Source organism: Asterias rubens, chromosome 22 (genome assembly GCF_902459465.1).
Source record: "Asterias rubens chromosome 22, eAstRub1.3, whole genome shotgun sequence".
In the NCBI taxonomy this organism is placed as follows: domain Eukaryota; kingdom Metazoa; phylum Echinodermata; class Asteroidea; order Forcipulatida; family Asteriidae; genus Asterias; species Asterias rubens.
The window spans coordinates 294,759-317,888 of NC_047083.1; the positions used below are offsets into that span (position 1 = coordinate 294,759).

At 39.6% G+C, this 23,130-nt stretch overlaps 3 protein-coding genes across 4 annotated transcripts; 2 read left to right on the forward strand and 1 right to left on the reverse strand.

The window, feature by feature from the left end:
- Positions 1 to 782: 782 nt before the first annotated feature.
- LOC117305471 (carboxy-terminal kinesin 2-like) lies at positions 783 to 13,469 on the reverse strand. 2 transcript variants are annotated; one of them, XM_033790339.1, is made up of 16 exons: positions 13,386 to 13,469; positions 12,437 to 12,480; positions 11,415 to 11,537; positions 10,839 to 10,998; positions 8,292 to 8,384; positions 7,815 to 7,892; positions 7,255 to 7,492; positions 6,718 to 6,928; positions 6,296 to 6,463; positions 5,960 to 6,094; positions 5,238 to 5,351; positions 4,637 to 4,810; positions 3,912 to 4,215; positions 3,201 to 3,414; positions 2,783 to 2,858; positions 783 to 2,091 (listed from the first exon to the last, which is right to left on the reverse strand). In XM_033790339.1, the coding sequence occupies exons 2-16, from the start codon at positions 12,443 to 12,445 to the stop codon at positions 2,047 to 2,049; spliced, it is 2,142 nt and encodes a 713-aa protein (XP_033646230.1). In that variant the 5' UTR covers positions 12,446 to 12,480; positions 13,386 to 13,469; the 3' UTR covers positions 783 to 2,046. The 2 variants fall into 2 exon arrangements, with proteins under 2 accessions (XP_033646230.1, XP_033646231.1); XM_033790340.1 differs by lacking the exon at positions 8,292 to 8,384.
- A 117-nt stretch (positions 13,470 to 13,586) lies between these two features.
- On the forward strand, positions 13,587 to 17,815 carry LOC117305182 (glucose-repressible alcohol dehydrogenase transcriptional effector-like). The gene is made up of 7 exons (XM_033789989.1): positions 13,587 to 13,666; positions 14,182 to 14,449; positions 14,732 to 14,908; positions 15,694 to 15,879; positions 16,462 to 16,650; positions 16,913 to 16,993; positions 17,272 to 17,815. The coding sequence occupies exons 1-7, from the start codon at positions 13,611 to 13,613 to the stop codon at positions 17,548 to 17,550; spliced, it is 1,236 nt and encodes a 411-aa protein (XP_033645880.1). The 5' UTR covers positions 13,587 to 13,610; the 3' UTR covers positions 17,551 to 17,815.
- Positions 17,816 to 18,592: 777 nt separating this feature from the next.
- LOC117305154 (soma ferritin-like) lies at positions 18,593 to 22,733 on the forward strand. The gene is made up of 3 exons (XM_033789945.1): positions 18,593 to 18,883; positions 19,693 to 19,965; positions 20,712 to 22,733. Exons 1-3 carry the CDS (start codon positions 18,785 to 18,787, stop codon positions 20,847 to 20,849), a joined length of 510 nt encoding a protein of 169 aa, XP_033645836.1. The 5' UTR covers positions 18,593 to 18,784; the 3' UTR covers positions 20,850 to 22,733.
- The last annotated feature ends 397 nt before the right edge of the window (positions 22,734 to 23,130 follow it).

Consider the following 23,130-nt stretch of genomic DNA (forward strand, 5'->3'; position numbering starts at 1 on the left):
ACTAGCCTAGCTTCCTCTACATAAAACTGTGCAACCATTTCTGTGGGTCCTTTCTCCCTATGGTACAACTAAGTACTCAAGGAACGTTATTGAGTAAAAGAGACTTTGTTAATGACTTGACCATGCTACAAGTGAATGATGCAACTAAACAAAGGCAGCTAGAGTGGGTTGTTGTTGTCAACCTACAGGTGATGATTCAATGGATACTTGATTTAAAAGAATTCCAGTTCAAAAGGAAAATTATGTTTCCATCTCCAGAAGTCACTGACCTGGACTAGTCCATATCATCAGGGGAAGCTGGACCATGCTACAAGTGAATGATGTAACTAAACAAAGGCAGCTAGAATGGGTGGGTGTTGCCAAAAGAGTGTAATCCAACAGGTGCTGATTCAATGTGTGCCGGGGGGGGGGGGGGGGGGGCAGGGCCAAAATAATCTTCTCTTGTGGGGCTGGGGAAAGTCTTTTCAGGATATCGAACCATCCATTTGTGCATTTTTCAGGGGGGGGGGGGTGGGTATTCTTACGCCACACATTACTGACCTGAAAGAGTGAATAATGTGTTTGTGAGTTGAATTCAGAAATTGTACTTTGCAGAATTAAAAAATCTTTAAGCCTTTGAGAAAGACTATTTTATTTATTTATTTTTTTTTGGGGGGGGGGGCGGTTCTCAGTTTTGTCAAACAAAATCTGAATACCACAGGTTCTTTTTTAGATGTACAACTCACACAAACTTCACTCCAGAAAGCATAAATAAAACCATTGTAAAATTACGAAAATTTGTTGGAGAGCTTGGGATTTTATTCTCACATGATCATGCCTAGAGGTACTGCATCTTTTACTGGGCAATATATACAGCCGAGTGTGTTTGAAGGCAGGGGATACTTTTGGTGGTTGTCAAAGACCAGTATTCTCACTTGGGGTTTCCCAACGCATGCTTTAAATAACAAACATGTGAATATTGGCTCAATTGGTCATAGAACTTGCAAGAAAAAACACCCTCGCTGCATAGAATTGCATGCAGATGCCCGAGACAGGGTCTTTCTGAGTTTCAACTTTTTGTGAAACATTACCTTTTTCTATAAAACTACATTTTCAAAGAGGGTTGTTTCTAACAATGTTTTATAATGTACAAAGTAAACAGCTCCAGTCTCTAGTGCTGTTTACCAAGTCAATGTTCCTGGTCATAAACTTTTTGAGAAATGACCAAAAGTACACCGTACCCTCCCTTTTAAAATGATAATTAAAACAAGCTAGTCTATTAAATTTAAATTACAATATTAACAGAATAACAATAATTGTCTAGCTGAACTTGTATTCTTATATTTCACTCCATAAAAATCGTTTTTTAAAATCAAAATTCGGAATAAGTCATTAACTAAAAAAAGGCAAATACATGCAGTATTTACAGATTTACAAAATATATACAAGTGGTAACTATAAGCAGTGACCCATTAAAAAATAGGACAATTTGATTTTGTCTTAGTAAACTTGAATCCACGCTTATGATTTATTGAACGATGGCAACAACTCTGTGATATTAACTCTTACAGCACACTGCTTCAGGTATGGGTCTAATTTCCAGTCAGAAGCCATTATTCAACCTGTAACTGCCATGTAGCCAAGGATCACACCCTAGTTTACGATACAACATGAGAAGCCTCAGCAGAGGAATCACCTTAAGGGATGTGAAGTTTACGATACAACATGGGACGCATCAGCAGAGGAATCACCTTAAGGGATGTGAAGTTTACGATACAACATGGGACGCATCAGCAGAGGGATCACCTTAAGGGATGTGAAGTTTACGATACAACATGAGAAGCCTCAGCAGAGGAATCACCTTAAGGGATGTGAAGTTTACGATACAACATGGGACGCATCAGCAGAGGGATCACCTGAAAGGGATGTGACGTTTTACTTCAGATATCAAATAATAAACCACAAGGAAAACTGACTGAAACTTGTTGATACAATTTACAAAAGTAAAAAGAAGAAAGCAAACAGAAAGGTACGAACGTATCTTCTGTACTAGGGGCTTGACTCCTCTCACTTCACTTTCTTTTGGGCTGTCCCAATATTACATTGGTTGACCTGCAAATAGAAATCAATCAAAACAAATTATTACTAGAGGAAAATAAAGTTTGTTTCAATCTGATGAACTCTAGTTGAAAGGTTGTTTATGTATTACTGGATAGCTTTGTGTCAGTTTAATCGTGCTTATATCAGTCATTGGTTCTACTATTATAAAAAACAATTGTATTTAATTAACATTGCCTCCTGCGAATGTACTACACTTAACTGAATATTTAAAGGCCACTTTAAATCGTCACGTCAGTGAAAAACATTGTATAGCAAATTGTCAACAACTTCAAATCTAGGCCTAGAAGTGATGTGGAAAACAAAGTGTCACATAGACTCTATGAAACCAGAACTGATTAAATTAATATAAATTCAATTCAATTCAATTTAAATGTCGCATTACAAAATATGAAAATGTTCCCCAGCAATGAGCATACATCTTAAAATAAAAACACAAAGAGATATATTTGTTTAAAAAATTTGAAAAAGTTAAAATAATATAAAAAGAGAACAGGACAAGAGTTTCTTTTATAACCATCAAAAATTACAAAGATGACAAACAACAAATAAAAACCATCGAACGTAAGTAGTAATAGAGCACCAGAACAACATTCATGATTGGATGCCTGCTTACCAAGTAAAAAAAAAGGTGGAAAAAAACAAGGAATTGTTTTTTTAATTTAGAGTTGAATATAGAACTAACCTTAGTGGCAAAGCGGAGTGAACACAAAGACTCTTGGAGAGAATCTTCATTTGGCGACACATTCACGAACATCAGGCTGTAAGAAATAAATTCATCGGGGGTGAACATTTACAAAAGTCCATCCACTTACTATGTGCTCAGCAAATTTGAGACAAATATTTATCCCACTGGCAAAAAGAAACAATAATATTCAAATTATTTTACATTTAAATGCCTTTTTTTTTTTTTAATTAACACTCTTTTAATCATTATATGAACAAGATTTTAGCCAGGATGAGGAAAAAAAGTTTCAAAAAAGTTCAGTTACAATACAATCACAGTCCAAATTGTGAACAGGATGTCCAAAAGACACTCTGACACCCCCCTCTGGCTAACGCTTTGATTGTGAAGATGAAATTGTATGATGATTTATACTTACGTCTTAGAATTTCCTCCTAGTGAGTTTTGCAACAAATAGCTAAGCTTGCTATTCCTAAAGGGGACATGGGAGTCTTTATTGGCGAGGGCCATGATCACATTCCCAAGGTTGCTCAGCGACTTGTTGATATTCTTTGTCTCTCGTAGACGGTCACCGGTTGATCCGGATTGTGAGAGACGCTCACTACCGGCCAGGTCGACCAGGTTAAGGGTTCCTTTAGATCAAAGAGAGGGAGGAAGAAAGAAGAATATGATTAAAGACTTGTTGATATTCTTTGTCTCTCGTAGATGGTCACCGGTTGATCCGGATTGTGAGAGACGCTCACTATCACTACCAGCGAGATCAACAGGGTTCAGGGTTCCTTTAGATTCAAAAATGGAGAAGGATATGATTAAAGATCTTATTGAGTTATTTAGAAACTCTTGAGTAGAAAAAGAGGAAGGCAGAAGATGCATTTGTTTAATACAACAAAACGGCAGGAACAATAATAACAACAATACAGAATTTTAGGATAGTTCAAAGTTCAGAGCATCTTACATAAAAGATAAACTCTGTGCTTTAAAGAAGTATAATAACAAAGTACAGAGAAACAAATTTTAGGACCGATGCAAAACAACAACATGAAAATATGTCTTATATATAAAAAGTAACAAACCACAATGAAAACAGACCAGGAATCACAATCCCTCTCTGAGATAAAGAATCACATACCTTGGCAAGTCTCATCCGTTAAGTCGTTCCTACCAGTGAGCTTCAGACGGAAGACGCTGTGACTCCTTGAGGAACGCTCATTGCAGTTTGTCGCCCCCACAGCTCTATTATGAGACGCTTTTGCCAGTAGACTATGTACCTGTGATTGTGACGTCACCCTGACTGTAGTAGAGTTTGTGACTTCGACGTCAGTCCCTTTGGAAGTGGCCATCTTGATCTCACACTTCTTTTTGTCATCACCAGCTCCTAAGAGATCTCGCACCGTCTCGTTGTAGATCTCCAAGAAACTGGCGTCCATGGTGTACTGTGAAATCATGCAAAATCAAAATAATAATAATAATCATAATAGTGAACATTCATAAGGTGCCATGTTTGTCAGACTTGACACTCCTGGTGCGACTGAGAGCAAAGCCAGAATTGCAGGAACAAAACAAATGACTACTAAGTTATAAATTACGGAAGATAAAGACCAACAAATTTGGCAGTGGCTACTGACTACGCCACAGCACCTTGTAAACCATATAAAGGTGCTACACATTAAATATGTTTAATATTGCATGAGTGCTAAAAGGTTCAAGACTTTAAGAATCAACCTTGAGTTGTCAACCACCGGTTCTTTCCAGAACACCAGTTTTTTTCAGAACCACAATTACTAAAAATGCACTGACAAACCTACCCTATACTCCCACCATGCAAAGTTTCAAACTCTACTTTAAGAAACTAACCTTCCAGCCCTTCTTCTCCAGTTCTTGGACAGATTGGAAGATCTGCCCAACAGCTCTTGGGATCATCCCAACAGTGTCGTCATCAGGGTTGTCTGGTCCTTCCATGGTAAAGGTCTTGCCACTGCCGGTCTGACCGTACGCAAAGACGCACACGTTATATCCATCTAGGGCACTCTGAAGAAAACAAAACGTCAAGACCAAACCGGCTCTTCTCCGAGCCAACACTCACACCAAAGAGATTTACACATGCTTGTACCCGCAAGTACTATTTATGTATAGTTTCTTCCTAAAAAGTTTAATGTTTCCAGTCCCAGGCCTGTTTGCTATGTATTTGAAAGCGCATGGCACCAAGGCAATTTCTCCTTGGTAAAGGGCGCCCTATGAGGAAATTTCTACGGGAGCATTTTAAGGGCACTAATAAGGGCATGGCCAGGGGGCAGGGAGGCAATCGCTTTTGTGGCCTCCACGAAGTATCAGGCCTGCAGTCCATAAACTGACAATTGGTGTGCTGTGGTTTGTTAGCTATGCTTGTTGGTAAGTTATAACAACTAGGTAAAAGGAGGAGTTTGTCGGAACTCAAGATTACAAAAAGACGCTTTACCTGGACAAGTTGAGAGATTTCATCAAAAACTTCTTGTTGACTCGTGGATGGCTCAAAAATCCTGTCAAAGGAAAATTCAAATTTCTTCCCGGATGATGATCGTCCTGCACAGCTCTGTTGAAGCGATAACAAAATAAATAAATAAATAAATAAATAAACAAACAAATACAAGAACTGATCAGTGGATGGTGGTGTCTCACGAGTGACGAGGTGTTACGAGCGGAAGGCGAAATGGTGCCCTCATGTGATGAGACAGGGAGGCCTACCCAGCGCAGTTATAGACGGTCTGCCTACAGATACAGTTTGAGGTCGCCCTAAGCTGCGCTAGATAGACAATGTCACAAAGTGGAGTAGAAAGGCCGGTTTATAGTCGGTCGCACGATGGAAATGTTGACACGCGACACAGTTTATAGTCATCGCTGAGGCCTTAAAACTGTGTCTTTTTTTGATAACTCAGCCTGAAGAGCGTGAAAGAACTGATCAGCGCAGCGATTGAAAGAGACCAGGTGATGGCAGCGACTCCAGGGGTGCAAGGGACACAATTCTATGCCGAATGATGATGAAACAAGTACATAGTCATTGAATGTTGTACCCTAGCAAAGTCTTTCTCTTCACCTTTGCGTTGAACCAAAGTAGAAACTGAATAAAAATTACAAGCAGTCACTATAAGTGCTACACTGGAAAACGAAATGTCTTGCATGATAGAAATAAAATAGTTTTACCTCATTGAGATTGTTGTCAGCTAGTGAGATCATTTTATTCTCTGTGCCGTCAAACTGGATGTGGCTGATTTCAGCTCCGTCAGAGAGCTCTTTCCCAAGAAGAGGACGAACCCGACAAAACACACGAATGTTGCCCTGATAAGAAAATAAAATCATACTTATTTAAAAGAGAAAAGGATAAAAACTTATAACATTTCTCCTGCATTAGGTAAAATGCTGGCAAGAATAACACAACTAAGTTGCATGCTGCGTCAGATAGTGTAACAATAACAGAGCTGCCAACATTTGCATTTTGCAATTAGTGAGATTAACAAGCTTAAGACTCTGCTACAATACCTTTAACTCTTGAATAGTGTTGTGCAGTTTACGTCTTGACGTCTCGTGGTCCCTGATTGTGCTTTCATGTGTAGCTATTGTAACCTTTTGGTCTGCAACCAAAGCATTCAGTCCAGTTATCTCACCCTTCAGAGATTCACACTCCTTCATCGAGTTTTCTAAATGAAGCTGAAAAGACAAATTTTGGATATAAGTATGCAGGCCTGTATGCTTCGTTTTTGATCAAGGACAAGGGCGCCATATAAAAGCACTTTCTCCTTGGTAAACCGGGCGGGCACTCTATGAGGAAAATTGTAAAATTCTACCAGAGCATTTTAAGGGCACAATGGCATTGACCAGGGGGCATTGAGGCAATTGCCTCCATTGCCTCCGTGAAGTATCAGGCCGGTTGACAGAAACCTAAACAAACTTTTCAACTGTACCTTGGTTGCAGACAGTTCAGCGTTAACACCAGCTTGAGCAGCAGTTAGTTGAGCAATAGACGATTTAAGCCCGGCACATTCTTGTCTTGATGCGCTTAAGTCACCCCTTGTATCAACCAACTGTCGATCCAGCTGATCCTTAGTGTATATGAGGTCATCTCTTTCTCGCTGGAAGCGACGTGTTGAAGTCAGCAGTTCCTCTTCGTAGTCTCTGTCATAATAATAACAGTATTTTTCTTAAAACTTTCTTTTGTTTATTATTTGTTAGCATCCTAAGGGGTTTGGCACACGAGGCAACTTTTACAGGCTACTTGGAGGCAACCAACTGCAGTGAATGCAACAGGACCCACGCTGGTAGCACATGGGTCATTTTTCAAACATAGTCTTTTGATCAGTATGCTCTGATCATCTTCAAGAGTTGTCAACCACTGGTACTTTATAGAACCAACACTACTCAAAAGAAATTTACACATGATGTTACCGCAAACCTCACATTATTATAAACTCCCACCAATCAAAGTTTCCAATTCTACTAACCTGATTTTCTTCTCCAATTGTTCCACAGTGGCGTTAGCTTCTACCAGACTACCTTCCTTCCTCTTCAACTCCTCCTTCATCTGACCGTTCATCACCTCCAACGTCTGATTATCTCCACTCTTACTGGTCACTTCTTGAATGAGTTGATTATTGGCCGCTGTACGACTTTCAAGTTGGCTCTCAATATCCGCAAGACGACCTTTCAGATCCCAGACGGGACGTTTGGTTTTCTTGGCAGCTAGGATAAATAAAAAAACAAAAAGACAATTTACTTCACCATAATAAGCCATTTTGAGATTTGGCGGACACAATACTACAACACTACAAGGTTAGGGCAAATTTGTCTGTGTACACCCAAACCAAAAAGTACACTCCTATCACGTGTGCCATACCTCAAAAAGGCCTCTGAATTGAAGTTAAAAATCAGAAGTCCATTCGATCCACTAAGATAAAGTAGTAGTCCAGGCTAACTAGTCACGGCAGATATCAGGGGCGCTGGGTGTGGTTACAGAATTCCTTAGAAAAATACTAAAAAACATTTGTCAACTTTATTTACTTACCATCGTTTGATTTATTGTTGACAGTGTTTGGCCTTGCCTGTGCTGTTCTTGCACCATTTCTCACTGGTGGATTCACAACTGTTTTAAAAGAAAAACCTTTTAACTTGATATAAATTCTTAACAGGTTTCACATTTACAAAAAGTAGATATATATATATATGCATTTTGTATTGTTTATAAATGATAAAACCATCAAAAAACATAACACAGCATTTTTGGCTCTCTCAAAGACAAAATTCCATGGCCTGTGCCCAATCTTATAAAGCTGCTTAAACACAAAAAGTAGCTAAGCGCAACAAAATGATGCTTACCAAAAACTACCATGTAACATTGTGAATGGTATCCCGCTCATTTTTGCTTAGCAGACAGGTGTTAGGCAATATTTTCCGCCTAAGCGGCTCTATTGGGCCATTGCTGTTAATGAAAAGGTGAACATAGAGCTAGCTCCAAGAACCTTAACTTGCAAGCACTACTTACCATTTCTTGTATTGCTAGGTTTAGATGTGGTAGTAGGTTTAGCCTTTACTACTGGTCTTACATTTCTCGGTGGAGGGTTTCGAGCAGTGACAGCTTTATGCAAAAAAAAAACAAAGATGCATTTGCAACTTTAGCATATTTTGCTGAGAAAAGTCAGAAAGATTTTGGAAACTTTTTGCAATTATGTACAAGCAAATTGAATGCAATAGTAGCAAGGAATGGGAGACTTTCTGGGACGATAGAGGGCAGCAGACTTACCGGGTAAATCCATTGTTCTCAGAATTATGCGCATGTTCAGAACTACGTAAACAATGGAAATTTACCCGGTATGTCTGCTGCCGCCTAGCGTTGGAAAGTCTCCTATTGGGGATGCATTATGCAATCATTATAATATTGTGAGTAGAGGCTGAGACTTCTGTACGATAACTTTGTCTGTGTGGGGCTGTATCATTCCAGCCCGTCCTTGACCATATTGTGAGTAGAGGCTGAGATTTCTGTACGATAACTTTGTCTGTGTGGGGCTGTATCATTCCAGCCCGTCCTTGACCATATTGTGAGTAGAGGCTGAGACTTCTGTACGATAACTTTGTCTGTGTGGGGCTGTATCATTCCAGCCCGTCCTTGACCATATTGTGAGTAGAGGCTGAGATTTCTGTACGATAACTTTGTCTGTGTGGGGCTGTATCATTCCAGCCCGTCCTTGACCATATTGTGAGTAGAGGCTGAGACTTCTGTACGATAACTTTGTCTGTGTGGGGCTGTATCATTCCAGCCCGTCCTTGACCATATTGTGAGTAGAGGCTGAGACTTGTGTACGATAACTTTGTCTGTGTGGGGCTGTATCATTCCAGCCCGTCCTTGACCATATTGTGAGTAGAGGCTGAGATTTCTGTACGATAACTTTGTCTGTGTGGGGCTGTATCATTCCAGCCCGTCCTTGACCATATTGTGAGTAGAGGCTGAGATTTCTGTACGATAACTTTGTCTGTGTGGGGCTGTATCATTCCAGCCCGTCCTTGACCATATTGTGAGTAGAGGCTGAGATTTCTGTACGATAACTTTGTCTGTGTGGGGCTGTATCATTCCAGCCCGTCCTTGACCATATTGTGAGTAGAGGCTGAGACTTCTGTACGATAACTTTGTCTGTGTGGGGCTGTATCATTCCAGCCCGTCCTTGACCATATTGTGAGTAGAGGCTGAGATTTCTGTACGATAACTTTGTCTGTGGGGGGCTGTATCATTCCAGCCCGTCCTTGACCATATTGTGAGTAGAGGCTGAGACTTCTGTACGATAACTTTGTCTGTGTGGGGCTGTATCATTCCAGCCCGTCCTTGACCATGTTCTTTGATGATCCCTACCCTCTCAATCAACTCTTCTCTGTGTGGGGCTGTATCATCATGATCAAAGCAGAGTTGTTACCAGTCCTTGAATCAGCCCATGGCACCCACAGCAATTACCATGGTGACCTACCGAGCCTTGGTGCCTCAAGCTTTTACTGTGGGCACTAATTACCATGGTGACCTACCAAGCCTTTATACTGTGGTGCCTCAAGCTTTTACTGTGGGCACTAATTACCATGGTGACCTACCGAGCCTTTATACTGTGGTGCCTCGAGCTTTTACTGTGGGCACTAATTACCATGGTGACCTACCGAGCCTTTATACTGTGGTGCCTCCAGCTTTTACTGTGGGCACTAATTACCATGGTGACCTACCGAGCCTTTATACTGTGGTGCCTCGAGCTATTACTGTGGGCACTAATTACCATGGTGACCTACCGAGCCTTTATACTGTGGTGCCTCCAGCTTTTACTGTGGGCACTAATTACCATGGTGACCTACCGAGCCTTTATACTGTGGTGCCTCGAGCTATTACTGTGGGCACTAATTACCATGGTGACCTACCGAGCCTTTATACTGTGGTGCCTCCAGCTTTTACTGTGGGCACTAATTACCATGGTGACCTACCGAGCCTTTATACTGTGGTGCCTCGAGCTATTACTGTGGGCACTTTGCAAAGTTCCAAATACAAATTCACATTTGCCTCAAAAGAGTGCCCCCTACCAGTGGAACATTGCTGTGCCCCTTCAAGAACGAAGCTAAAGGCCTGTGAATCAGTCATTAGGAATTATGAACTCTCACCCAGTCGCTACAGGAACAAGAGCCCTCCCTCCATATCTATCCAGAGAGCTCATGTGCCTGCAGTAACTGAGTGATTGTTCATAATTCCAGTCGCAAGACTGCTTGGTCCTACGACACAGCCCCCTTAAGGTCGTTAATGTTTTATCTTGGGGTGGCAACATTTCAATGGGTAACAAGAAGAAGAAAGAGGGCTGTTATAGGATAATTTGAAAAAGTAAGCCTCATCGTTAAAGGTTAGCTGAAAATTGCTGTGCACAGTAAACAGGGAAAAAAAATCAAAAACAGAAACAAATACTGTTTTAGTAATCACCACCTTGTACCGTTCACAGGGCTTTGGTTATAAAAAATAAATTAATTGGATAATGGAAGTTTTGCAAATTCAAAATATTGTATTAAAATGTCTTACTTGACTTTGTTGGTTTAGCAACTGGCTTGGAGGTCACTCCTAAGCGGTTGACCTTTGACACTCCATTTGTGACCTTTGACCGTAGAGGATTCAGGGTGTGGCTGGTTGAAGTATCTGGACATCGCTTCTTAGCTTGAGGTGCACCGGAATTCTCAACATTCTGTCATAAACAATTGAAGCAACAAATTATGCCTAGACAAATTTTGAGCTAGTGATTTTTAGTTCATAACTTCTTGTGAAACTCAAACTCTCCCTAAAACATATCTACTTTTCTCCCTCTACCCAGCCTTGACATTGTCCTTTGTGTTCCCACCCTCTTGTGATTAAACCAGCCTCTTTACCTCCACCCCCTTTGTTCTCCTGTTAATTGTTTACCCACTTGTTTTTATTCTGAGTGCTTTCCAATCTCTCTCTCTCTATTCATGTATTTCCACTTCACTGCTTATATAACACTTAGTTGTTACCTGTTCATGTTTGTTGTGTTGCCTTGAAAGACTATGCTAGGGTCGAAACGTCAGGCTATTTCTTTTGCATTTTTAAAATTTTGTCAGATACACGGAAAGGTGAAATGCTTACATCATCTATGATTAGAGGGCGTTTTGTCTGTGGCAGACGCAGCTTTGACGGCATTGGTAGTTTACTCATTGTCTTCACTGTGGTTACAGGGGCGTTGACGTCTTTGGAACCAAGTACCGCTCGCTAGAATAGTAAACAACAAAATATGAAATGTCAAAGTCAAACACGTCATAGACAGAGAAGAAATGTCATCAAAAAGTACAAACTGATTGACAAGGACTAGGACTCTGAGTAGGCCTGGGGTTGATTTCACAAAGCAATAAAATACATCAAATTGTTAGTATTACCAAAGTGATTTAAAGCCATTGGACCCTTTCGATATCGAGAATTACGGATTTACTTTAAACACATGTCATGACATGGCGAAACGGGCAGATACGAGGGTGGGTTTTCCCGTTATTTTCTCCCGACTCCGATGACAAATTGAGCCTAAATTTTTACAGGTTTGTTATTTTATATAGAAGTTTCATGGCAAAACGGGCAGATACGAGGGTGGGTTTTCCCGTTATTTTCTCCCGACTCCGATGACAAATTGAGCCTAAATTTTTACAGGTTTGTTATTTTATATAGAAGTTGTGATACACCAAGTGTGGGCAGTACTGTTAACCGAAAGGGTCCAATGGCTTTAAGTGACATCATACTTAAGCAACTACAATTGATTTGTAGTTACGATCAATCTTAGCTCTCTGTGAAATTTTCCCCTGATACTTCATAGTAGGGGCAAGGCAGGTTTTCCTCAGTAAAGGGCATCTTTATGAGAAAACAATAAAAATTTTTACAGGAACATATAAAAAAAGTGACACCAATCAACATTGCCACTGTTGCCCTATTCTTGTTGAAGTATCAGACTAAAAAAAAATACTCATTTGAGTATGAAAATAAAACATTTTTCTCCGAAAGACAAAAGATAAAGAAATAGGCCCTTAAACATAATTTCACATACAGGCCTAATTATAATATTAATATTAATAATTTGTCCACTTCAAAAGTTAAAATTGGATGTTTAATGACTCGGCACTTACTGTTGTCATGTTGAGTTAAATTCCTTGAATTATCTCCAATTGTTCTGAAATGAAAGATTTCAACAAAAACATCATAAAATCATTTTTTTTTTTACATCACCTTATTATTGAGCATTTTCAATGGCATTGGAATGGTTGGTAGTTGTGATAACGTAACCCTCCTGCCGTCGGCAGGAGGGTTACGTTATCGCAACTATTTCAATGACAATGATGGATATGTGCGCCTTGTACAATATTACTAATACTAGGCCCCTATTATGTTATTTTCAAATATTATTACTATTTGTATTTAAACTTTCAGTCATCAGTAAAATTTTTCTTTGCAACATCATCCAAGTTGCGGTAACGTAAACCCTCCTCCCGACGGCGGTCGGGAGGAGGGTTACGTTATCGCAACTTCATCATCCATCATGAGAATTCTATTTCAAGAAAAAATCTAACTAGGCAATTTTGATAAACATTGAATTGTTGAACAATTGCCTACCATGCCTACACAGTCACCAGTCACACTTCACTAGTTGCGATAGTCGTAACCCTCCTGACAACGGCGTATAACGTAACCCTCCTGCCGACGGCGTTAGCCGGAGGCTCCGCCGTCGGCAGAAGGGTTACGTTATCGCAACTTACAGTCACACAGCAAAAAAATAAAAATAAAATAGTCTCACTTCATTATCAATATCATAATCATAATTATTATAAGTCAAGGCAAGGCAAACCCTAGCCCAGGTTGGACTCCTCTACTCCTAGTCTTTTCGTATGTTGTTTTCGTGTGGGCTGGTCAAATCGTTTAGTTTACTTTGAAACTTTGTAACAATACATTTGCATTCTAGTTCTCTGATTCTTAATCTACTATCTAATACTATTCTAAATCTATCTAAGTTTTAAAAACATCGGTTTTCACCAGGATGTATCACATAATAGTCCAACAGAATATGAAACTCATACTTACAAAGCAAAAACCTTAAGATTATGGTTATCTCTGGATATGGAGCGATTTTGAGCAGACGACTTTTACGACCTTGGCAGTATTTCTCAGGCTTTTTAAAAATGCCTCCTGCTGACAATGAAGCCTTCTGATTGGTCAGCGTAAAGGCTCGCTCAATAAATCTACATAGCGCCCCCTGTTGTTTGAAATAGCACCATTCGATATTCGTTGTTTACATACACACCGTGGATGACTGTTTGTTTACAACTTACAAGGAATTCCTACCTCCATGCAGAAGGGAAAGGGTGAGTTTTAATACTTTCTACCTCCATAAAATACGTGATCAATATTCATTTTGTCGACATAAAGCATGACATGGGGCTGGGCCTATACACGGATGTGCAAATACACGTCGGAACATCCTCCATTCTTCCTAGTCACTGTGCAAGCAAAATAAAGCAGCTCGGAGGTCAGTTTATAGGTTTTATTAAGTAGGGCCTAATTGTTGTTGATTGTTTATTCGGTTGGTTCTTGGTTGGGGGAGAGGGGGGGGAGCATGGGAACTCGACGAAGTGTTCTTGAGTGTGCTGTGTGGTAGAGAGAGGGGGGGGGGGTGCTGAAGTTTCTGGGGTTTAAACATCTGTTTTTATTTTGTTTACTGTTTTGGTTTGTTTTTGAAACAATAAAAAACGTTTAAAATGGGCTGTATTTACAGTGTTACTGTTAATTACTTGTAAAGTATAACTTTTCTGTGACTTGATGAAGTTATGTGCGCGCGCAAGTCTTTTATTATATTATTATTATTGATTTTTTCATTCAGAGTGAAAGTAAACACACACAGAACAATGGAAGACAACGTTGATAAGTTACTTCCCATCAAAAGACAATGGATCAACGCTGACCAATCAGCATCCAGTTCTGAACAAAGCTTTGTTATCGTCTCCTACAACATCCTGGCTGACTGTCATGTGACCTCTGAGACGTACCCCTACTTGCTTAATGGTTATCGTACTATGGACGAAAGGCACCCTCAACTTATGATGGAGTTAAATCACCATGGAGATGCTGACATCATATGCCTTCAGGAGGTACATTATATGATCTAGTTTATGATAATCGTTACCCTTCATCCTTCCAATAAAATGGTCACACATCCTCTGTGTGACCGTCAGAATGGTTAGGGGTTACAAATATTGCAACTAGGTTTGATCGCAAAAATGAAATACATAAATAAAATTTAAACAATAACACTCAAAATAATTTCATTTGTAGTAAATATCAGTTATAATGATTTTCTCGGAAATTCTCAATCTAAAAACTTAAATTGCATTCAATAATTAATATTTGTAATAAGTTTTCTTCTTTTGAAGGTAAATGGTCGATATTTTCAAGAGACACTACATCCAGCATTGACCCAACTCGGTTATGAAGGAATTCATTGCAACAAAGCTCATGGTATCGACGAAGGCTCCGCTACTTTCTACAAAAAGAGTCGCTTTGAACTTGATGCTCATAGAGTGGTTTATTTCAAAGACCAAGTTCATGAGGTAGGTTCAAAGTCAACGTACTTTCTCTTACAGACAACCATTCGCCAGAGTTGACTGCTACCTCTATAGACTTTTAACACGGTGTAGTCATCTTGATATTACTCCATTCCAACTCATTGTAACCAAACTGAGGCTGGATGAAATAACAGTCTGGTGCCATGTTTGCGCAATGAATATTAGCATACATTACCGTTTTTGGAAACAGGGAACATGACCAAGATGAGGACAGCGTAATAAAGGTCTATAGCGCTTTCCAAAGAGCTGTTTGTATTTGGAACTTGGAACATGCTACCAGTGGCTACAGTCACTGCAAATCATGCTACCAGTGGCTACAGTCACTGCAAATCATGCTACCAGTGGCTACAGTCACTGCAAATCATGCTACCAGTGGCTACAGTCACTGCAAATCATGCTACCAGTGGCTACAGTCACTGCAAATCATGCTACCAGTGGCTACAGTCACTGCAAATCATGCTACCAGTGGCTACAGTCACTGCAAATCATGCTACCAGTGGCTACAGTCACTGCAAATCTGCAAGGGTTCCAGAGAGAAGCACTGCCAGCTTTTAAAGAGGAATTGTGCTTCCAATCTCTCTCAGTCTCAGAAGCAATTGTCTTTGCTTAGCAAATAAATGGGTGGGGAACCAGTCACAACAATGTAAACTTTATGGACTTTTGGCTGGTTACCATTTTCTGCTAAGCAATATTTTCTGTGCTTATCAAGTTTTTGTTCTTACATGCTTTATGAAATTAGACCCTGATTATTTTCTTACTTATTATTTCAGAACTTATCAAGAATGCCACGCCCACTTCCGAGTAGCCAATCAGAAGCCATCACAGAGAGGACTCTTAAAGAAACAGTTACAATGTTCCTTCGTCTTAGATGTAAAGAAACTGGTCGTTCCATCTCAGTAGGGAACATCCATCCTTACTGGAGGAATGACGTCGTGATGGATGTTATAACATTACAGGTTGGTAGGTCAAAGGTCATAATTATTTGGTTTTATCCTTAAGCCCGGTTTAAACTTTCTGCGAATGCGAATGCAGTATGAATTTTGATGTTTTCGCAGCAAAGGTTTTGCAGTAGTTGAGCACATTTCAACTGATGTGAATTATTCTGTGAATTTGTGATGTCAAAATTTGTATCGCATTTGCAGGATGAATGAACTGGGCTTGACACGGATGTGTGTTTAAACATGGAGGAAGCCCCCCCCCCCCTCCATGGTTTAAGCACTGTATACTCGGTCTTTTCCCAAGTTCTTTGAAAATAACCTCAGGCATATCACTGGGGTGGGATTCGAACCCCCGGCATTTGCAGTTATAGTGCAGTGTTTTACCAACTAGACAACCAAGATGGCCCGATGGCTAGAGGCAGTTCGAATCCTTTGTTTTAGCAGCGGGTTCTGCAAAGATTTAATAGATGTTCAATTTGCATCAGGGGTAAATTGATATTTGGTTACCCTGACACCAGGGTGAAAATCAGCTAATTGATCTAATTGGACTCTCGCTTAAAGAAAGTAAATCACTGAAAAATCGTTTTATGTTGCTTTTAGATTGCTTATGCCATCAACACCCTCGTTGACATAGCTGGCGATACGAACAGCGCCCTCATTCTATGCGGAGATTTCAACACGGAACCAACCATGCCTGCCTACCAACTTTTACAAGATGGCCGACTTAATGAAGGGAGCGTCAAAACTTTAACCCAATTTAGGATCACATCGAAAAGCGAGCCAGTTGAGGTAAGAAAATAAAAGTGTATTTTTTAAATTTTCTATTTGGAAAGAGGTTCTGCTTTACAAAGAGCGCTTGCTGAAGTCTCAAATATCAATTCCACTTTGTTTGTCTCTATTTTACTGTCCCCTTACAGCATTGTTCTTGATATAAAGAGGTCATTTGGCCAGTCCAAGCGACCTTATTCACACGAGTCAACTGTAAATGTTCCTGTGCTAAGTAACTTCTATTTCCAAAATCTATTTCTTTGATTCATTCCTCTACTTCTAGGATTTCACCCTTGTTGATGTCATGTCAGGGAGTTACCGACATCCAATAGCTAATTTCCAGAGTGCCTACAAACAAGTTTTGGTGAGTTTTGGCTGAAATTGCTAGTTCTCAGCACCTCAGCTGCTTTTCTTTTAGTTAATGCTTCAATGCAATGTGTTTTACCAGAGCTGTAATTCACTGATTCTGTCAATCTTTTCATGTTCTGATGAAAACAAATTGAGAGTAGCCCTGACTATCTGTTTTAATACCACTTTTGATTTAATATCATGAAATGATGTCTTATTTGTTGGTTAATCTGACATCCCTTGTTTATAAAAGTAAATTTTTTAAGTAAAATTTTGTTCTGCTTTATTTTCTAGGGAAATGAAGTTCCTTTTTCACAATTTCATGACACCGTTGGGTTAGCCTGGAAGGAAAAGCATCAACCAGGATTTCAGAGCGAGACGAGTTCCAATCAACCAAAAGGACCCAAAATAAAAGCGCTAGATTACATCTGGTTTAGTTCTCAAACACTGGACTGTGAGGGCGCTCTTCGGATGGTTGATAAAGATGTTATTGATAGTCTGTACGCTTGCCCTAATAAAGTATTCCCATCAGATCACCATTTAATGAAGGCTAGGTTCCGATTCAAGGTTTGAAATATAAATCAAACGGGATACTGTTATAATATAAACGATATCTTATAAATAAAAAAAGATCTGTATTAAAAATGACTAACTGGATAGAGTTGGTCAAAACAATATAACCTTTATGGTTTTCGAGTGACGTCAGAGGTCACATCGTCTATAAACCTACACTGTTCAAATTATGATGATTCTTCACTTTATTGTTATATAGGATTTGAGGCATTGCATGGCGAGGTATCAATATATATTAAAGTAGTAGTCCCAGCCTATTTCAATACCATCTGCCAAGGTAATAGTTAATAAGCAGGACAGTTCTTTTCAGAACTGAGAAGTCTCCCGAACACCTGAACAATCTACTCCGTGGTAGTAGAATTAAGCCAGACAGTTCTCGAAGCAAGTAGATTAAACATGGTGTTTCCGCAAACCAATATACATTTATTGTTATGACATAAAAAAAAACCATATCTTTATTGTGTAATAAAATAAAAGCCATTATTGTTTTTAACTAAAACCATTGCAGTTTGTCCTATTTGTGCTTGAATCATTTTCGGAAAAAATTAACTATTAGACATAGTTGGTGTGATAACCATTTTTCAGTGCTTAGCAACTTTAGGACTTGCAGTCTTTTTTAAAGTGGGGTCTTTTGAAAAAGAAAGTGGAATAGCGCCACCTCGTGGTCCTTTCAGTCCAACAACTGTGTTGATGCCTCGGCCCGCCCTCTACTTAGCTCGTCCCCAGCGCCCGGCCCCAGACTGGGGATGGGGCCGAGCCTTCCATTCCACGAATTAAATCCACTCAATATTTGTTTTATATAACTGACATTATAGATCCTTGTCATTTGATGTATTTTGAAAGTATAACATCATAAAAATCTGTTTGTTTGACAACCAAAAATCATATAGCGCCGCGTAGCGCCAACAATGCACAATTAATTGAATAGCAATCGGATCGCAACTTTTTGTATAGGTAGTACTGTGCTGTGAGCAATTTCACGTGAATGTCACGTGAAGTAAGTTCCGCCAATCAAATGACAAGGATCTGTATGGCAGTTAATAATGGATTAATGCTAATGCATAGTCGACACAGTTTCGAGTCGAGCCAAGAAAAGTCAGGTCCATTTCAGTTACAAAAATAAATAGGTGAAGTCCAAAAATAGGTTTGAGATAACCCCACATTTAAAGGTGCACTTTTACCATCTCTAAGGTAACGATACCTTTTTAAGTTTCGGCTTATTAACTCTTCAAAGATGGCAGCAGTTCGACAAAATTATCACGATGAAAGTGAGGCCGGAGTCAACAAGCAAATCAACCTGGAGTTGTATGCATCCTACACCTATTTGTCTATGGTACGAAAATAAAATTAATTTCTTGTTTCTGTTTTGTCTGTTGAAGTTATTTCGTGTATGTATTCATCCCTGGGATTGGATTGTGCATGAGGTCAAAGGTTAGGGGGTACCAGTCCTAACAAAGTCCCAACGCTTTTTTTGAGTCCAATCCTGGTTGACCTTATTTTTATCTACTTCTTTCTTATTAACTATTCTAGAAACTATATCAATCGGTTTCTTTTTTCTGTACAACAAATATATGGGATAACTTTCCGTATGGCGCCACCACTTTTTCACTCATTTTTACAAAAAGGGATATATCAATCAGGTAAATTAGATACTATATTATTTTATTTCGAATGAAAAAGTGGTGGCGCCATACGGAAACTTTTCCAATATATGTTTTGTTTAAATTTATTTAGTACATCGTGGACAATCGATGATCATGATGATCCTTAATGCTTTTGCTACTACTCTAGAACATGGACATGGAGGTTTGTTCCGCTATTGTGTCCCCGGAGCGATAGCAGAATTCAGAGCGAAGCTCACTAAACTAGAACTTCTTTTTTAGAAATAGAATTCCCCTTTTAAAGATGGCCGAGATAAGAGCACCAAAATTAGCTCTTTCTCTGGTGTATCTGATCAGCAGAGTGTGGGTTCGAGTCCTGGTCAAGACCCTAGTACACAATTATCGCAAGTAGAAATAGTTCGCCACGGTCTGTCCTGTCTGGCAGTGTGTTTATTTTGGGCTGCACAAAAAGGAAGAAGAAGTAAAATGGTGTCTAACCCATGTTTCATGTTTTTTTTCTCCTAATAATAATAATGCGTAGGCCTTCCACTTTGACCAGTCATCAGTCGCACATCCCGGCGCCCATAAATACTTCAAGAAAGCGTCCGATAAAGAGCGACACCACGCCATGTTGCTGATGAAGTTCCAGAACCAACGAGGTGGAACTATCGTCCTTCAGAATGTCAAGAAGCCAGAGAATGATTCTTGGGGTTCTCTGAAGGACGCTGTCCAGGCAGCTCTAGAGCTGGAGAAGCATGTCAACCAATCTCTTCTGGACCTACATGCACTCGCTAACAAACATGGCGACACTCAGGTATCTTAACTCACCATCTTCAAACGTCATAGGCTACTGCCCATCGACGCAACAACCAATTCTCCTGAGCCTGGGTTGTGTGGCTGGTGCAGTAGTGATTTGCATCACTGTAGGGTCACCACAGTTAGTTTAGCCCTGCTGAGGCTGCAGAGATCCAGCAGAGTTTGGTCTTTCCGCGACAGTGTCCAAGTAGGTTCCATCAAGCACTGCTTCTGCAAGACCACCCATGGCGTACTGCATGGCCAAGCCAAGTGGCTTTTTGTTCCATGATTGTGTTGGCAGAGAGATGCTATCTGTTGACAATCAGTGCTTTGACTGAGGGTTTCATTTGTGACAAAGTCTGACCAAATCTCAATCTGTCTAACTCCTGAAAATTTTTATGAAATGAAGTGAAGAAGATGCCAATCTAGAAGGGATCACAAATTCATCGTTTATTCAGATTTCTAAACCAATCTACAAAGATGCTAAACCATGATTGTTTATATTATCTGTGACAGTCAATTCTTTACAAACACAAAAAATGTTTGTCAAATAAACCCTACCCCCTTCAGCTTGGCCATTCACAGTTTCACACCCTTGTGCTGACACAGTAACTCAGTAAGGTTTCATTTTCGGAACATAGGGTTTTCGGGACATCCATCTAGGATTGTCAGAAAATAGGTTTGTCGGAAAAATAGGATTGTTGAAACATACCAGCCATTATCCTTATAACTCATTTATTAACTTTCTTCGTTTTTTTCTTTTAGATGTCAGACTTCATTGAAGATAATTTCTTGGATGAGCGAGTTCAAGCAATCAAGGAGTTGGGTGACTACTTAACTCAGCTTAATCGAGTCGGAACAGGTCTTGGTGAATTTATATTTGACCATGAGACGCTAGCCTAGGCACATCAAGAAATACGTAATTAGCCTAATTGAAGTATGGTGAACATTATAAAGGCCGATCATATTCGCTGCGACTTCGGCACACACCCGGCAATTCAATTTATGATCACGCACTGCACTTCCAGAATATGCACTGCAGACTTTGAGAAACACGTCCGCGCGCTCGTATGCAGTGAAAATGCAGCGAGAGTACACTGGTTTGGGTATATACAGACAAATTTACCCAAACCAAACAGTGCCCGATATAGTAGACCCTGAGTGTCCATCATACCTCATGTCAATTACTTTCAGTTGTTGTTTGCACTGTTTGTATATTTGTGATTTAGTTTATTTATATGTGTTTATTGTTTCGGTCAAACAATTTCTTTGTAGCAACGTTTGCTTTGTAGCTTTAACCCTAACCAATTGCATGTACCTTGGACCTTTGTATCCAACATCAAACGACGAACGGTTGTCTCCACCTCTGGGCCAAATTTCATAAAGCCTGTATCACAACAATATATGGCATTGACCCATTATCTTCATGCTCATAGAAAGGTTGTGGCTGTACATCTATGAACTCTAACCCGCTCACTCTGCTCGGTGTGCACGCATTGACCATCACATAAAAAAAAGGTTACTGTTAGTTACTGGTATTGTGATGTGACAGCCTGCACATGCGCAGGCAGTAACTGGGTGCGAGTCATAATTCCGTGTACAGCCATTGACGACAGTCACCCTTTAAAATTGTGGAAATAACACAACATTAGACTGTTTGAACTTCTCAGGTAGTAGATTTGTTAAAAGAAATACTGAAATAAGATTCATCAATTGTAAAAATCTTCCTTTTGTGTTAAGTTTGATCAAACTTCAATTCATTACAAAGCAGATTGATACAGTGTTCAGCATATAAGCTAAAATGCTGCTCCAAGTACTTGTAAGCACATTAGTCTTTTACATGAACTGAGGCAAAATGCCATTAAGCCAATGTAGACAGTCAACCTTCATTCAATTTACTAATAATGTCTTGATAAATTGTATTCAATATTTTTTCAAAGTTCTTTCATAACTTCTGTATAATTCCACCCAAATTAGTACAAATTTAATATTGTATTATGTAGACATCTCAGGATATTTTAATGGATTCTGTCACTGCAGTAACTTTGTACAAAATAACTTGATAAATAGTTTTAAAATGGTGCTCAGAAACAACCTTTGAGGGCATTTCCCTCTTGCCTAGGTCTTGGACCATAAGCTGCAATCCTCAACAGAGGGTGGGTTATAAACCGCCTTTTACCAAAGAAAATGCCTTTAAATCTAATAGACCAAATTATTTACCAGAGTCACATGATTTTGCGTAATAATAATAGCAGGTTTTGATATAGCACTTATATCGGTCAAACAGTGACGCTCATGGTGCTATAACATTCAGTATTTTTCCTGCAAGGTATGGTGTGGCTATGTGTTTGGAAGTATGAGACCAATTTCTTTACATAGCTCAATATAATGGTTTACAATGATTGGGGCTCAACTACATTCATTATACAACAGCAAGTGTGATACGAGTGTCATGACCATGACCCAAACCCACTCTCTGCTGATCAGAAACACCAGAGCTTGAGTCTGGTACTCTATCCGCTCGGCCATGACACGCCATATATGGGTAAACGATTCAAGCAAACCAAACAAGTGACGCACAGCAGTGTGTGCATGGAAAAGCATTTATGCATGGCTGGTTCCCACCACCAGCAGAAGCAGCTTGTTGATGTACACCGGGTGTGGCTGCTTGGATAGTTTAATAATAACATCATAATAACCTGCATTTATATAGTGCTTAAAGCCATTGGACCCTTTCGGTAAACAGTATTGTCCAAGACCCACACTTCGTGTATCACAACTTATATATAAAATAACAAACCTGTGAAAATTTAGGCTCAATCGGTCATCGGAGTCGGGAGAAAACCCACTCCAGTTTTCGCGCGTTTCGCCATGTCATGTTTAAAATAAATCCGTAATTCTCGCTATCGAGAATTGATATTGTTTTACTGTTTCCTCAAAAAGTAAAGCATTTCATGGAATAATATTTCAAGACAAGTCTTTCACCACTACCTTCTGTAAACTCTGTAAGTTATTTGTAAATCTGTGAACTTTTATTTTTTTTTCTGTACCGAAAGGGTCCAATGGCTTTAATACTGGGTTTCTAAGCGCTGAAACAAAAAAGTAACTAAATACACTCAATAAAGACCAAGACGTGTCACTAAGGTTGATTACGCAAAACATGAACATTGCTAGTCATGTATGA